We start from the raw sequence: 18454 nt of genomic DNA, 5'->3' as shown, positions 1-18454 counted from the left end.
TTTAAACTTCCACTTATAAAACTAAAGATATTACGCAAGCTAGGATAACATCTACAAGTAAAGTTAGGACATTTCAGGAATACTTAAGATGCAAATTTTTTTAAAAAACTAGCTTTTGCAGAGAGATCCAAGCTGTACATTTCACCCCTTGTTACCCTGCTAAATTTGTGTTGCTTTGAAAGGTACACTTATTAAACAGTTGATATTTTTGCCCAAGAGTTTAGAACTTGGGAGCGTAGGTTAATTCATTATAGTATTTTTATAGTTTTATGCTCTAGATGAATCTATAACAGCAGACACAATTTCAAAAATTGTTTTTGGCCAGGACAACATTGTATTTTTTAAAAAAGTAAAGTTAGCCTTAGATGGAGCTTACCTATTTGTTTTGGAATGTTCATCCTTTCCCCTTTTAACTCCAAAAATTCTTGTGATCAAGGCACTAAAGAGAAGTGTGGATGAATTTCGCACCTAATGTACAAAAGAAAACACAGTAAGAATTAAATATTCATGGCATGAAACCGACATTTACAATGCTCAAACTAGATGATTCAAAATCATTATCTAACTGGCTAGTGTGAAGCTAAAAAAAATAGGTTTGTGTTCATAAAATAATTTTAAAAAATACTTTAATCAATTCAGTGACTTAAATTGAGCTCTACAACCAAATCACATCCACACAGCACGTCCTTTTCCTATATTTCTAACATTACCATCAATGGTTTTCATTATATCTCTGCACTTAAAGCACCAAATAACACTTCTTTTTAAAAATTCATTTTTCCATATTCTTCATCACAATGAATATCCCAGTAAAATCTCAGCTCTTTCCACTTATTTTCTGAAATCATTTACCTATGAGAAAATACTTATAAAACCTAACTTCAAAGAACCAGGTACAGTGGCGGACACCTATAATCCCAGCTACTTGGGAGGCTAAAGTCAAAGGATTGCTTGAGCAAGAAGTTTGAGACCAGCCTGGACAATATAGCGAGACCCCCCCATCAGTTTAAAAAAAAAAAAAAATTAAATTAATTAGCCAGGTGCCAATGGCACATTCCTGTAATCCCAGGTAGTCAAGAGGCTGAGGCTGGAGGATTGCTTAAGCCCAGGAGTTTGAGGCTGCAGTAAGCTATGATTCTGCCACTGTGCCCAAGCCTGGGCAACAGAGTGAGAACGTGTCTCTAAAAACATAAAAACAAAACCCAAAAATCCTAGCTTCAAAGAATCCAGGTAATTAATATGGCCAAGAAAATAGTTAACATCCAAAACGTTGCTTATCAGCTTCACAATGCAAGTAACTTATCAAGTAATTTCAACACTGAAATTATCTGATAACTTATTAGTAAAGATAAGAGGTAGGAATTATCGTGAATAAACATAAATTATTTCTCCAAGATGATAATAATCTTTTCCATATCTTTTCCAAACCAATGTGTCCAGATTCTTTGAAAGATCCTAAAAGGGTCTTGACTGTTTTGGCCTTGCAGGGTTCCTCAATTACTCTGTCAAATCAGTGTAGAGAAGTCTATGTGCTCACTTTGCTACAGTGTGGAAGGCCCTATACCAGCATCATGGATAAGATCCAGAAACAGAAAACACATACTTACTGGTATTACAGACCTTATGCTCTAATTCAGTACGTGCCATAACCATATGGTGTGTTAAACAGCAATATAAGTAGAAATATCACTAAAAGCAACAACATAAGGTTTAGAAAACAGCTTCCTGAAAGCGCTGCCCTTAGAGTCACAAGCTCAAATGCCCACGGGAACAATGAGGACAGAGGCAGCAGAGGATTTGTCTACTGTAGTCAGTGTCAGCTGAGTTGCTGCCATGAGAAAATATAAGCCCAGTTTTGCCAGATCTTCTGCTTTTTCAAGAGAAGTCAGAAACCCTGGTTTTTATGTGAAATCTATTTTGAAATGCTGGCAGGAAATTAAAGGAAAAAAAAAAAAAAAACACTGTGAAAGCCAAATAAAACAGTGACGGGCTAATTTGTCCTACTGGCCACCAGTTTGTAACCTGTCTTCTAGAAGCCCAGAAGTGACTCAAGTCATGCATGGTAACCCTAGAAGTGAACTCTACAGATAGACTAGCGTAATCCATATCAAAACCGCAATAAAACCCCAAAACTGGACAGATCACTTATGTTCATTCAATAGCCAACAAACATTCATGGAGGTCCTACTACGTGCCCTAATTTAATCCCCAAACAACAAATCAATCCATGCTGTTACTTCATCAATATAATCTCTGCCCTCATTTAGGTCTGAATTATCTCTTACCTCATCTAGTGAAGTAGTTTCCAAAGGCTTTAGGTCTAAGATGACTTGGTAAAGACATCTGAAACCTTCACTCCTCTCAAAAATCAACACAAAAACACAAAAAGAAAAGGAAAACAGAAACACAGACTCCATCTTGCCCCAAGACATTACTTTCTGACAAAGGCTGCCAGATGCAATAAAATTAAACCAGGAGTGCCTACAGATGTTGAGAAATGCACACCTTAAACAACACTGTAGAGGACTATTTTACAATGTGAATGGGTATCCTCAGAAACAAAACTCCTTTGACTCAATAGGCTGCCCGCAGGAGACACATAATGTCTTTTTTAGTAATATTAAGATGGACCAGAGGGTTCCAAAACTATCTGCCTGATACGGTCTGAATATTTGTGTTCCCCAAAATTCATCTGTTGAAATTCTAACCTCCAAAGCATTAGGTGGTGGAGGCCCTTGGGAAATGATTAAGTCAGGGGATAGAGCTCTCATGAATGGGATTAGTGCCCTTATAAAAATGGCCCTAGTGAGTTGCCTCACCTCTTCCACCATGTGAGGACACAGCAAAAAGGTGCCATCTATGAACCAGAAAGTAGGCCTTCATCAGACACTACATGTGCCAGCATCCCGATCTTGGACTTCCTAGCCTCTAAATTGTGAGAAATAAATTTGTGGCATTTTGTTATAGCAGCCCAAAGGAACAAAGACATCTCTTATAAAGTGCCCTCATTAGGAATCAATGATGATCATTATGTTTTTCATTAGGTGTAGCAAAATCACAATATTCTATAGGCCTCCTGCATTAATCATTTACATCCTCAGGAAAAAAGCTTTTCCTCCATCTGCTATTTGGTTACCCTGTTCATCAGTTAGTAAAGAATTATTTCCACATATTCACCATTTTCAGAATAATGAGTTCATGCCATACCAACCTCCAAAAGGAGTTGAATGTTTTTTTGGTTTTAAAAATAATTTTTAAATTATTTTTTAATTGAGGTATAACTCACATATCATAAAATTTCCTATTTAAAAGGATGCCATTCATTTAAAAGGTTTTTACTATATTCACAAAATGTGAAGCTATCGCCACTAACTAGATTTCATGATATTTCCACTACCTCAAAATGAAACTCTGGATCCGCTGGTCCTCACTCCCTATTCTCCTGTGGTAGGAAAGCAGAATCCACTTTCTGTCTCTATAAACTTGCCTTTTCTGGGTACTTCATATTCATGGGGTCATGCAATATGTGGCCTTTTATGTTTGGCTTCTTTCACTTAGCATAATGTTCTCAAGGTTTCCCCATGTTGTAGCATATATGTTACTCCTTTTTTATGGCTGAATAATATCACATTGTGTATATATACCGTATTTTAAAAATCTGTTCTTCATTTGATGAACAGTTGGGCTATTTCCAATTTGGAATATTATGAATAATTTTGCTAAGAATATTCATGTACAAGTTTTTGAGTGAACATATTTTCATTTCTCACGGCTATATACCTAGAAGTGGTATTGCTTGGTCATACAGTGACTCTATGTTTAACCTTTAAAAGAACCACCAAAGTGGTAACACCATGTCATAGTCTCACTAGCAATGTATAAGGGTTCTAATTTCACCAGTTCTCCAATTTCTCCACATTTTCCCCAATACTAGTTATTGTCTGTACATTTTATTTTAGTGGGCATGGAATGGTATCTCACTGTAGCATTTCCCTAATGACTAACGACGTTAAGCATGTTTTTCTGTGCTTACTGGCCATCTGCCTATCTTTATTTGGAGAGATATATATATTCTTTGTGTTAAAATTGGGTTGTCTTTTATTATTGAGTTCTAAGAGTTCTTTATATATTCTGGGCACTCCACTCATCAGATATATAATTTGCAAATATTTTCTTCCATTCTGTGGACTGTCTATACTTTCTTGATGGTGTCCTTTGAAAAACATTTTTTTCCTTGATGCTGGTTAATTTTTATTTAAAATATATATATATATATATATATATATATATATATATATATATATAAACTTTTTTAGAGACAGCCTCTTGTACTGTAACCCAAGATGGAGTACAGCAGTGTGATCACAGCTCACTGCAGCCTTGAACTCCTGGGCTCAAGCAATCCTCCAGCCTCAGCCTTCTGAGTAGCTGGGACTACAAGTGCACACCCCTATGCCCAGCTAGATCAAAATTTTTAATTTTGATCAAGTCTATTAATTGTTTTCACTCGTTGCTTGTACTTTGTCATATCTAAATGTTACCTAATCCAAGGTACAAAAATTTACCTATGTCCTCTTCTAAAAGTTTTATAGTTTTAGCTTTTACATTTAGGTTTTTAATACATTGAGTTATCTGAATATGGTATGAGATGGGGATCAAATTCATTCTTTTGCATGTGGATATACAGTTGTCCCCGTNTTGAAGGCTACTCTTTTCGCATTGAATTGTCTTGGCAACTTTGATTACCAAATGTGGGGATTTATTTCTGTACAATCAATCCTAATTTGCTGATTTATGTGCCTATCCTTATGTCAATGCCACAATATCTTATTTACTGTTTCTTTGCAGTAAGTTTTGAAACTGGGACCTGTGGGGCGTCCAACTTTGTTCTTTTTCAAGATTGTTTTGGCTATTATGAGTCTCTTGCATTTCCATATGTATTTTGAGATCTGAAAAAAGAAAAGCCAGAAAGGATTTAACAGAGGTTGGGCGAATCTATAGATTAATTTGGGGAATATGTCAACTTAATAACATTAAGTCTGCCAGTGATGAACACAGGCCATCTTTCCATTTATTTAGGTCTATAATTTCTTCAGAAAATGTTTTATAATTTTCAGTGAACTCTTGTACTTCCTTTGCTAAATTTATTCCTCTGTATTTTATTGTTTTTGATGCTATTACAAATTGAACTGTTTTCTTAATTTCATTTTTAGATTTTTCATTGCTAGTGTACAATTAATTTTTGTATGATGACCTTGTGCCCTGAAACCTTGCTGAACTTGTCTATTAGCTTTAATTTCATTTGTGTGGACTCCCTAGGATTTTCTATATTTAAATCACATTACCAAAAAATAGAGATAGTTTTGCATCTTCCTTTACAAACTGGGTAACTTTTATTTTTTATTCTTTTCTAGTTAGCCTAGCTAGAACCTCCAATACAATGCTGAATAGGAGTGGCAAGTGTGGATTTCCTTGTCTTGTTCCTGATTTTAGAGGGAAAGCTTTCAGCCTTTTATCATCAAGTATATTGTTAGCTATGGATTTTCTATTGATACCCTTCATCAGGTTGAGAAATTTCCCTTCAATTCTTAATTTTGCTTTTACATGAAATAGCACTAGATTTTGTCAAATGCCTCTTCTGTATCTGCATAAACAATCACATGGTTTTTGTTCTTTAATCGCATGGCATATTACATTACAATGGTCCTCCCTCATCTGCAGTTTTGCTTTCTGTGGTTTCAGTTACCTGTGTTATGGTACAATAAGGTATTTTGGGAGAGATCATATTCACTTAAATTTTATTATGGTCTATTGTTATAATTGTTATCTCTTATAATATCTAATTTATAAATTAAACTTTATCACAAATATGTATGTATAGGAAAAAACATAAGCTATAGGGTTTAGTACTAACGATGGTTTCAGGCATCCCCTGGGGGTCTTGGAATGGATCCTCCTCGAACTTGAGGAGGGGACTACTGTAATTGACTTTTGTATGTTGAAAAATATATACTCTGTTGTATAACTGTATAAGTTATACAGAAGAACATTTAAAATAGTTATTGAAAATGTAGAGCAAAATAGCATGAAAGCCTACTTCCTACGTAAGACAGGAGAGTGTCTCCTAGGTTTCTAAGTGTGGTATAAATGGCTCAAGGATATCTTTTCCAGATATTGCTTTGTATGTTTCAGTATTTCATCCATATTTTCTGTTCCCATCCATTATAAATAAAGCTAACAAGGAAGAAACTAAAGTAGACAAAGAACTGAGAAAGAGGTTGTGACTAACAAACTGCATCATCGACTCCTAATTCACTGAACAATAAATTCGAGTATGAATCACTGCTAGCAATCTTAATGTGAGTAATACAAAAGGTCGTTAGCAGGGCTAATGTATTTTGAAAAATTCATAGTAGTAATGGCAATAAAAACATGTCCCTTTTTGGGAGGATGGATGGAAAACAGTAGGTTGGTGCAAAAGTAACTACAGCTATTGCCATTGATAAGAAAAAAGGAGAGCGAAGACAGGAAAGAGTGAGTAGTAGTAAAGTTAAAAATGGAGAAATAATAGCTGTAATGAGTCACAAAATGATGCTGTGGTCAACAATGGACCACATACTTAATGATAGTCCCATACGATTATACCATCGTATTTTTACTGTACTTTTTCTATGTTTAGATACACAAAAATTATCACTGTGTTACAACTGCCTACATATTCAGCATGGCAGCATACTCTGTATGGTAGCATGCTGTACAGGTTTGCAGCCTAGAAATAATAGGCTGTATCATAGAGCCTAGGTGTGGATATACATCTAGGTTTGTGCAAGTATACGCTAGGATGTTCACCCAACAATAAAATCCCCTAGCGACAGATTTCTCAGAATGAATTCCTGTCATTAAGTAATGTGTGACTGTAATTCCACGTAAAATCTATCCTTCTCACAAATGAAACATTTCCTGCTCCTGACCTCCTTCTCCATCAAGCGCTAAAAAATACGGTTGATAAGAACTTGGAATTCGACTGCAAACTGGCAACTGTTACCAAAGTTTTTCTCATCTATTCACTGAGTGTATAACTTTTTCTTTCTATTCTTGCATGAAAAGTTTTCATGTAGACTTGTTTAAGACACAGAAGAGGCTGGACACAGTGGCTCACACCTGTAATCCCAGCACTTTGGGAGGCGAAGGCAGATGGATCACTTGAGGTCAGGAGTTAAAGACCAGCCTGGCCAACATGGTGAAACCCTGTCTCTACTAAAAATACAAAAATTAGCCGGATGTGGTTGCGGGCACCTGTAATCCCAGCTGCTTGGGAGGCTGAGGCAGAAGTATCACTTGAACCTTGGAGAAAGATGTTGCAGTGAGCTGAGATTGCACCACTGCACTCCAGCCTGGACAACAGAGTGAGACTCTGTCACAAAAACAAAACAAAACAAAAAACCAGAATAGTTAGGTAATCAAAACTGGTTTACACAAAGTTTTCTGTCTGTGTGTACATGTATATACGTGTACATTTTTTTAATCTATGTTTAGCTTTTCTTATATAATAGAAACACTCCCTTGAAAGATATTCAAAAAGTATTAATGAACAGCCTATAATGTGGAATCACTATGTGATATGGTCATTTACACACTATACACCTTACTTTTATTAGGCAGTCAATTGCTTAGAGGCAGTCAATTTCTTAAGGATGGGATCCACATATGACACTTACTATTTTGTCCAGTGTATATGAATTCATAGCAGAAAAAAATATTTTCAGAAAAACTAAATGAGATTTGGTTTCTAACTCGCCATCACTTCTTAGCCATGTGACCTTGAAAAGACAGTTAAAACTTTGGGTCACAAGCCTATCATCTGTAACCCAGGAAAACTGTGCTGGGATTTCAGGGCCTACGATTAAAGGAAGGGCCAGCCAGGTTCTAGAGTTCCTGGTGACCCTCTTCCAAAGTAGCACCACACTTCACTTATGAGCAGACAAAAGAAGAGACAGGGTTTCCACTACCCCATATAGTACATATGAGTGAATGAGAAAACAGGTACCTCCTCTTCTAGGTCAATGAAGCCCCATGCCAAGGCATGTAGCACAATGAATAGAGCACAGCTAGGTTTCAGCAGTACACAGCTTTTAGCCTGATATGCTTATGGCAACCTCATAACTACCAGACGGCCTGGAGATACTGCTGCCAACAGAGGCACAGAGTAGTCATGGCAGCACTACTTGGTCGCCCTGAGAGGATCTTTTTCCCACTCCTCTGAAACCCACTGCATGTTGTGAACCAGGGTAGCCTGGGGGAAGCAAGCTAAATATACACCAGATAAAAACATAAATCTAGCCAGGTGTGGTGGCTCATGCCTGTAATCTCAGCACTTTGGGAGGCCAAGGCAGGTGGATCACCTGAGGTCAGGAGTTTGAGACTAGGCTGGCCAACACGGTGAAACCCCGTCTCTACCAAAAATACAAAATTTAGCCAGGTGTGGTGGCAGGAGTATGCAATCCCAGCTACTTGGGAGGCTGAGGCAGGAGAATAGCTTGAGCTGGGAGGCGGAGGTTGTTGTGAGCCAAGATTGCACCATTGTGCTCCAGCCTGGACAACAAGAGTGAAACTTCATCTCAAAAAAATTAATTAATTAATAAATCTAGTACGGGTCTTAGAAAGACTCTAAGTGGCATACTCAGTGGAGTTTTCGGCAGGCTCCACTGGGAAAGCTGAGAATTGCCTGTCTTACAATGAGGATGCAGGGAAAGAAGATCAGGCCTCCCCTAGTCACTGAACATAATTAAAAGAGATGAGTGATATTTTTAAACAAAAATTGCCCAATAAATTCTCAGGTTCCACAAATTATTTTCTGTTATTTAAAGTTTTTTTTTTTTTTTGTATTTTTAGGAGAGACGGGGTTTCACCATGTTGACCAGGATGGTCTCGATCTCTTGACCTCGTGATCCACCCGCCTCGGCCTCCCAAAGTGCTGGGATTACAGGCTTGAGCCACCGCGCCCGGCTATTTAAAGTTTTAACTAAACTGGTTGGTTTCAGCTCTGAAATATTAAATAAATATAAATAATACATTAAATACGATCATTTCTCACCATCTTTACTGAGCCACCACCATCTTTTGGCAGAACTATTACAATAGTTTCCTGATTGGTCTTCCTCCTTCCCTCTTGCCACCTTACAATCAAGTCTCCATGTTTATCTACATTAATCATATCCCATGACTCCCTGCTATAAATTTCTTTTATGCAGGGTTTTTCAATAACAGTGGAAGTCATTATTTCAAACCTCAGGTCTGTCCCAATTATATCCACAGAGGTTCTGGTTCATCCAGCCATTTTCAGACTCAAATGAGATGCTACATCACAGGACATGGGCTCTGGCTTCCCTAGCAGCTGCGCAAGGGTTGTGCCAACACCAGCCCAAGTTGTGGTAATGCCCCAAGAGATGAACTTTGACCAGTAAGAGACAAACATATTGGACTGTTCCAAAAGGCTGTAGTTTCACACGGTCTGGATAGAAGATGTACCATGTACAAGACAACCAGCTCAGATTTTCTGCAAGATTAAGGTAACCTTGGTAATACTGTTCATCCTTCCTTGCCTTACTTCCCTTTCTCCTTCATTCCTGCTGGTCTTGGTTAGTACCATTCAATAAAATGTTAGGACCCAGGCTTTACTTCCAGCTCTGTTTCCTAAGAAAACAGGGCCAAAACCCTAGAAGGTAGGTAAAATATACTTTCTTTGTATTCCTAAAACACTCAAACCTCTCCTCTACAATAGCACAGATTGTGGAGTCAGACAGATACTAGTTCTGTGTCCTTAGGCAAAGTTATTTCATCTCTCTGAGCCTTGTTTTCTTCATCTGTAAAATGAGGATTATATCAGAACCTACCAAGTTAATAGAACCTACTAAGACAATCAATCAATAAAGTATGCCAGGTACATGAGAAATACTCAATAAGACAGACATTATTATGATTATGTGTTATCTATCCTTATATTTCTAGTGCTTAATATAACAACTACAATATAGTAAGTAGGTATATCTAATGCCTAAAATATTTACATATTTTCTCTGTATTTTAAAAATGTTTACTAGGTAGAAAAGTTTGAGAGAGCTGCGTGGTTTCAATACAAAAGACTAAGGAACCTGTAAAAACGAAATAAATATACACATGAATGCTTTCTGAAGCATGTTTCTTTACCACAAATTAAAATTAAGTTCATTTTACATGTATGTTTTTCCTAATTATCAGGAAAAACAAGTCAAAAAGTATAGCTGCAGCCAGCTTTAGGCACAGATATATTCCTGAGACGACATGTACAAATCAAACTTTTGCAAATCAAACCGTATTTCACAGGCACTAAGGAAAAAATCACTTGAGATCACTTCAACAGAGAATGCTTTTGTAAACTGTCTTTATAAGTGAATACTTCTTCACGCCCATTAAGTAGGTTCACTTATAATTTTTATCTTAGTTTAGACTTTTATACGGAAGAGAACCCTTAATAATATTAAGTATCAGTATTGATCATTATAGCTATGATATTTATTTCCTCTAGTAAAGCAAACAAACTGAATAGAAATGATTCCTTTATAAACATTGTTAAAAACAAAGATCCCAAGAAATAAAATTATTAGAATTATGAAATTAGAAAGAAAATAAAAGCACTTTACATATATTTATTCAGCCCTTTGTGGGGATGTGTGCGTACATGTACTATGCACATGTAAAGTCCACACATAAAAAAAAGAAAGAAAATGAATCAGAATGCTCAAATCTGTATGGTAATTTAACAGGTGACTTTTACTGTTCCTATTATGCTTTTCTTTGTTTTCAAAATTGCTGCAGTGCACATGTATTACTGTTTAGGGTCGCAAAAAATAATCTTTTCAAAAAAAATGAATCAATGATTTCTGATAGTTTCAATTATACTAAAAAGTTGGATAAATCAACAGGCTTCACTCTCTGAAAGTTCTTTAACAGAAAATGTTTCTTGGTTCATTTGGAACTGATAGCTTGAAGAAAGCAATATTGATATTTCTGGCAATCACTTTAATGATTTCCAGTATTCTTGATGGTCAAGTCACATTCCTACCTCTCTGACTCTGCTGACAGTATAAAGGCATTGCTCCACTTCTTGTAAGTGCAAAAGGTAAACTCTGTTTCCTCAAGAGTAGTTATGCAATACTCTTAGACAGAATTCCATAAGTGTGTATCTCTTACAGGAAGACGCACACTTTTCTAGGCAAGAGTTGGCAACCTCAAAGAATTCCTCTTCACAATGGGAGTCTGTGCCTTTGGCTTCCACTGCAAAATACTTACTTTCAATTAGAGGCTTATCATACAGGTAAGAAATGGTTTGTGTTGCTTACTAACTGGAAAGCCTGACTTTCTAGTAAATACTCCACTCTGCAGGTTATGTATTAAGATCTAGCTTCTTCTCTCCTCTCCTTTGTCAGACTTTGTACTTTAAGCCACATTTTCAAGCATCTATAAAACAAAGGTTATTCTCCTTACTCCAAAAGACACAATGATATAGGAAAACAAACTATACTGTTTCTCCCAGAAATCATAAGAAAACACATGAAAAATTACTTTCTTAAATCCAACAATTGTACTGGGTATTGCCTACTATCTTTAAAGTTTTGAATCAAAACACTTCTGGACAGTGACTGTATTACAAAAGAAAATGTGACTCAGTATTTAACCCCTTCCATTTCAATGCTGTGCATCTGTTTTTTCAACTTTTGATAGAGTTTATTTGCAGCACTAACTCAAAACACTAATACCAGAGTCCATACATTCCAAAATATACATTTAGATACTCAGAGTTGTTTTGTTTCCAGATCAACATCATTAATCATTAGGGAAATGCAAATCAAAATCGGAATGAGATACCACTTCACACCCATTAAGATGGCTACTATAAAAAAAATAAATAACAAGTTTTGGTAAAGATGTAAAGATATTGAAATTTGTGCGTGGCTGATAGGAGTATAAAATGGTGCTGCTGCTGGGGAAGAAGTTTATTCATTCCTCAAAAAGTTAAACATGGAATTACCATGATATACCCAAAAGAACTAAAATGACCCAGATAATTTATACATCAATATTCACTGCAACATTATTCATAATAGCCAAAAAGTGAAAAAAAAAACCTGAAATGTCAATCAATGAATGAATTTGGATAAAGAAAATGTGGTAGCTCAACATTACCAATCATTAGAGAAATGCAACCAAAACCACAATGAGATACCATCACATGCCAGTCAGAATGATGATTATTAAAAAGTCAAGAAACAACATATGCTGGTAAGGCTGTGGAGAAATAAGAATGCTTTTACACTGTTCGTGAGAATGTAAATCAGTTCAACCATTGTGGAAGATGGTGTGGTGATTCCTCAAGGACCTAGAACCAGAAATACCATTTGTCCCAACAGTGCCATTACTGGATATATATCCAAAGGAATATAAATCATTCGACTGTAAAGATACATGCAATGTATATGTATTGCAGCACTATTTACAGTAGCAAACACATGGAACCAAACCAAATGCCCATTAATGATGGACTGGATAAAGAAAATGTGGTAAGTATATGTCATGGAATACTATGTAACCATAAAAAGGAATGAGATCATGTCCTTTGCAGGGACATGGTTGAGGCTGGAAGCCATCATCCTCAGCAAACTAATACAGGAACAGAAAATCAAACACCACATGTTCTCACTCATAAGTAGGAGTTGAACAATGAAAACACACAGACACAGGGAGGGGAACAACACACACTAGGGCCTGCTAGAGGTGGGAAGGGAGGGAGAACATCAGGACAAATAGCTAATGCATGCAGGACTTAAAACCTTGATGACAGGTTGGGCGCGATGTCTCACACCTGTAATCCCAAAACTCTGGGAGGCCAAGGCAGGCGGATCACAAGGTCAGGAGTTCGAGACCAGCCTGGCCAACATAGCGAAACCCCATCTCTACTAAACATACAAAAATTAGCTGGGCATGGTGGCATGGACCTGTAGTCTCAGCTACTCAGGAGGCTGAGGCAAGAGAATCACTTGAACCTGGGAGGCGGAGGTTGCAGTGAGCTGTGATCACATCACTGCACTCCAGCCTGGGTGACAGAGCAAGACTCTGTTTCAATTAAAAAAAAAAAAAAAAAAAACCTAGATGACAGGTTGATAGGTGCAGTAAACCACCATGGCATGCGTTTATCTATGTAACAAACCTGCACATTCTGCACATGTATTCCAGAACTTAAAGTAAAATAAAAATTAAAAAAAGAAAATGTAGGGTGTGTGTCTGTGTGAGTGTGGTGTGTGTGCGTGCATAGATAAAGCAATACACACATACAACCACAATATGAATGAACCTTTCATATACTACATAAAAGAAGCCAATAACAAAAGGACAAATACTGTACGATTCCATTTATATGAGGCACTAGACCAGGCAAATCCACAGAGACAGAAAGTAGAATAGAGGTTACTGGGGACGAGGGAGATGAGAGATGGGAATCAGTGTTTAATGAGTACACAGCCTCTGCTCGGGATGATGAAAATGTTCCAGAAATGCACAGCGCAGATAAACATCGTTGTGAATGCACATAATGCCACTACACTATGTATACTTAAAAATGGCTAAAGTGGTAAATTAAAAAGAAAGATAACTGGCTGTTTAAAGGAAAATAATAACAATGTAGTGTGGGTTTACAACACACATAAAAGTAAAATGTGTGACAATAACAGTACATAGAACGGGAGGAGAAAAACACAAGTGCACTATTATTAAGTTCTTATACTTTAAGTGACATGGTGTAATATCACTTGAGGGGAGACTGTGATAAGTTAAAGATGCCTACTGTAAACCCTAAAGCAATCACTAAAATAAGAAAACAAAGAATGATGGCTCATAAGCCAACAAATGAGTGAAAATGGAACCATGAAATATCAAGAATCAAAAATGTAGCTTGATCCAAAGATTTCTCCCTTACAGAAACTTCATGGTAAAGTGCAGGAAATATTTTTTATCATCCAGTGAAAGATTAGGTTACTAAAACCTACTCAGACACATAATTAAATCAATGAAAATAAATAACAACAGCACTTACTGCCCAGACCGGTGATGTAAAACCCAGAATTGCAGCCTTAGCTCCATGAGCTACATAAGGAATAATATTTTCTCCCAGGCGTGTATCTCTGAACAACGCTCTAAGGATATTTAAAGCATGAACCTAAAACAAGAAGTTCGAAATTAATTGTGGGTTGAAAACTGTGGCAAATCTAAATCTAAACATATCCAATAGCACAGCCTCAAAACAAAATATTTACAGCTAAGTGCAAAACAAACCCAAAAGCTGATTCTCTGAAACAGAAATAAAACTCTGACAAGACTAACCAAGAAGAGAGGAGAGAAAAGGCACAAATACATAATAATATGAATGCTAAAGCGGACAGGACTACAAATAAATCAAATAATACATTTAAAATAATATTAAAGCAAATAAAAAATAATAGATCATCCTAATCTTAAGCTGTGAAGAGAAGACTCTCAAATTTCTAAGTCTAGTATAGCCTATCAAAACAAGATGAGGGAAAATGACAGCATCCACTGAAGTTAACATATATATACACATTAACCGCTCCTAAGCATATACTAAATGGAAATATACATGTGTTCATCATTCAGTATGTACAAGAATGTTCTTAAAAATGCTATTTTTAATACCCCAAATTAAAAACTATCCAAATGTTCATAAACAGTGGAAACTAAGAATCAATAGATTACATACAACATGGATGAAGATCAGAAACATAATGTTGACCAAAAGAAAACATCATGTCAAAAGTATGGTTTATAATGTTTTTAAACCATTGTTTCACCAGTCTGGGCAACAAAGCAAGACCCCTATCTCTACAAAAAATAAAAATAAAAAGACTGGCTGGGCACAGTGGCACACACCTGTAGTCCCAATCACGCGGGAAGCTGAGGCAATACCATTACTTGCACCCAGGAGTTTGAAGCTACAGTGAGCCATGATTGCACTACTCCACTCCAGCCTGAGTGACAAAACAAGATCCTGTATCTAAAATAAATGTAATAATAATAATAATGTATGATCTCATTTAGGTAAAACTCAAAAAGCAGATAAAACTAAAACTAGAGTGTTGGAAGTTAGGCTAGTGGCTACTCTTGGAGAGAACAGTATGAACTGGAAGAGAATAAGAGGCGGCTTGCAGGTGCTACAAATGTTCTATTTCTTGATGGCTGCAAAAGTGTGTTCACTTTGTGAAACTGTACTGAGGTACACATGATTTGTACACTTGTCTGTATGTGTACTATAATTCCATCAAAAGATGCACATTTAAAAAAACAGGACAGGGACAGCATGAAAAAGAAAAACCTACAGATGGAAAAAATAATATTAAATTGAAATATCAATACAATTCATGACATTTGCAAATTCTAGAAGAAAAGATATTTATCCCAAAGGATGAAAAAATATTCAATAAAATTCAATTTCCTTAATAAGATAATGGGTAGATTAAAAATTGCAGCAAATATCAGAAACAACATAAGGATGCCTGCTATCTCTCTTTCTATACCAAACTGTACTATAGGTTCCAGGAGCAAAGTACAATAATAAAAGACTAAAAATTAGAAAGTTAAAACAAATTTAGCATTGTTTGTCAAAGATATGATTATCCCTAAAAAAAAATCCAAAAGAATTTATAGATAAGTCATTTGCTATATTACAGCAAAATTCTGGTAGGTTGCTGAATATAGGCACAATAATAACCCCAAAATTAACTGCATTCTTCTGCAACAGCAACAGATAACATAATTTTTTAAAAATACCATTCATAATTGCAAAACAATAAGATATTAGAAATAAATCTCAAAAATAGTCTATAAGACTTTTACGGGCAGAGCACGGTGGCTCACACCTGTAATCCCGGCACTTTGGGAATCTGAGGCAGGCAGATCACCTGAGGTCAGGAGTTCAAAACCAGCCTGGCCAACATGGTAAAACCCCATTTTTATTAAAAACAAAAACTTAGCCGGGTATGGTAGTGCATGCCTGTAATCTGAGCTACTCAGGGGGCTGAGGCAGAAGGACTGCTTGAACCCAGGAGGCAGAGGTTGCAGTGAGCCAAGATCATGCCATTGCACTCCAGCCTGGACAATGAGTGAAACTAGCTCAAAAAAAAAAAAAAAAAAATGACTGTGGGAATTATTTTAAAAAATAATAAATGACATTAAATGATCTGAATAAATGGCAAAATGAGCCATGCTCATTAAAGATTCAATATTTAAAAAGATACTTTTTCCCAAATAAATCAATACATTTAAATTCCAAACAAAAATCCAAAGGGTTTTTATTGAGTTTAACAAACTAATTCTAATCTTTTTATGGAAGAGCAATGGGACAAACACAGCCAAGGTCATTCTGAAGGGAAATCAAAAAAAGAGATTCACCTTGCCATATATTATAACTTTTTATAAAGACACAATAATTAAAATAGTGATTTTAGGCCAGGTGTGGTGGCTCACACCTGTAATCCCAGCACTTTGGGAGGCTGAGGCAGACAGATCACTTGAGGTCAGGAGTTCAAGACCAGTCTGGCCAACATGTTGAAACCCAGCCTCTACTAAAAATACTAAAATTAGCCAGATATAGTGGCACATGCCTGTAATCCCTGCTACTCTGGAGAATGAAGTGGGAGAATAGCTTGAACCCAGGAGGTGGAGGTTGCAGTGAACCGAGATCATGCCACTGCACTCCAGCCTGGGCAACAGAGCAAGGCTCCATCTCAAAAAAATAAAAACAAAAATAAAATAGTGGTTTTGCTCCAGGCACAGATTAATAGACCAATGGAAGACAGCACAGAAACAGAACCACCTATCTATGAAAATACACAATGCAGGCAGTATAAATCAAGAAGAAAAGGATGTACTATATCAGAAATGTTTCTGTATTCATTATCCAAATGGCAAACATTAAATTATTTTATTTTATACATAAACAAAGACAAATTACAGGTAATATAAAGACTTGTATACACTCCAGCCTGGGTAACAGAGCAAGATCCAGCTGTAAAAAGAAAAACAATAATAAAAATAATATGGTTTCATTTACATAAAATTAGACAAAAAACACTTTAAAACTTTTAAAAGAAAATATAAAATATCTTTCTTGGTTGAGCACAGACGCTCACGCCTGTAATCCCAGCACTTTGGGAGGTCGAGGCCAGTGGATCACCTGAGGTCAGGAGTTTGAGACTAGCCTGGCAAACATGGTGAAACCCAATCTCTACTAAAAACACAAAAATTAGCAAGTATGATGATGGAAGTCTGTAATCCCAGCTACTCAGGAGGCTGAGGCAGGAGAATCGCTTGAACCTGAAAGGCAGAGGTGCTGCGAGCTGAGATCATGCCATTGCACTCCTGCCTAGGAGACAGAGTGAGACTCTGTCTCAAAAAAAAAAAAGAAAAAATTATAAAATATCTTTCTGATCTTGGGGTTTAATTTCTGAAATAAGATCTAAATGTACAACCCATAGAGGGGAAAGCTGACATATTCTATTTTATTAAAATTTAAAATTTCTACATACTAATAGAGACCACAAGCAAAGTAAAAAGAGAAACCATAAATTGGGAGAAGATACGCATAATTCAAATAATCAAAAAGAAATCAGTATCAAGAAAATATTTTTGAAACAACAACAAAAATCCAACTCCTACAAAGCAAAAATGAAGGGACAAATAACCAATATTAAAGTAAGCAAAGTCTTTCAACAGATAATTCTCAGAAGTAAACCAAAAGGCTAATAAATATATGAAAAGATGTTAAAGCTAACTAGTAATAAGAAAAATGCAAAATAAAACTAGAAAATACCATTTCACACTAAGTAGAAAGTCAAAAACTGATAATACAAAGGTGTTGGTAAGCAATGGAAATTATTATACTCTGCTGTTAGGAATATAAATTAGTTCAACCACTTTGGGGACAACACAACAGCATCGAATTTAATGTATGTACCTTAACCCTGCAATCCTACTGCTAGGTATATAACCTGGAGAAACATTCACATGTGTAAGGAGACACACAAGAATGTTTGTTTTAGCACTGTTTGTAATAGAAGAAAACCGGAAACAACCCAAATGTCCATTCAAAGAAGAAGGTATGAAATGAAACAGAGTAAGATCAAATACTGTTCAGAAATGAAAATGAACAGGAGGAGAACGGAGCTTTCTAATCTTAAAATATAACGTTGCTAGACAAAACCAAAGTATAAAAAGTGTGGATAACAACATTCATGTAAAAGGAGATAAAAGTAGGACAAAAATGCTTGGGAATGAGTATCACTAATTTGGGTTGTGATAACAGCTAAGGGGGAATAAAGGGGAATGAGAGGTGGAAGAATCCACAGCATAA

The 18454-nt window shown here is 36.2% G+C and overlaps 1 protein-coding gene across 3 annotated transcripts in view; it reads right to left on the bottom strand.

The window, feature by feature from the left end:
• Positions 1 to 18454, bottom strand: part of THADA (THADA armadillo repeat containing) — a 365800-nt gene that overhangs the window by 265992 nt on the left and 81354 nt on the right. For all 3 annotated transcript variants that reach the window (XM_017544862.2, XM_017544859.2, XM_017544860.2), the window contains exons 26-27: positions 14126 to 14248; positions 377 to 468 (exon numbers count right to left, since the gene is read on the bottom strand). In XM_017544862.2, coding sequence (XP_017400351.1) covers positions 377 to 468; positions 14126 to 14248 — 215 coding nt within the window. The remainder of the gene's footprint in view (positions 1 to 376; positions 469 to 14125; positions 14249 to 18454) is intronic.

The sequence above is a fragment of the Cebus imitator genome, unplaced genomic scaffold, assembly GCF_001604975.1.
Source record: "Cebus imitator isolate Cc_AM_T3 unplaced genomic scaffold, Cebus_imitator-1.0 Scaffold172, whole genome shotgun sequence".
Lineage (NCBI taxonomy): Eukaryota > Metazoa > Chordata > Mammalia > Primates > Cebidae > Cebus > Cebus imitator.
The sequence above is the reverse complement of the archived record's forward strand: the minus strand, read 5'-3'. Positions and strand labels throughout refer to the sequence as shown.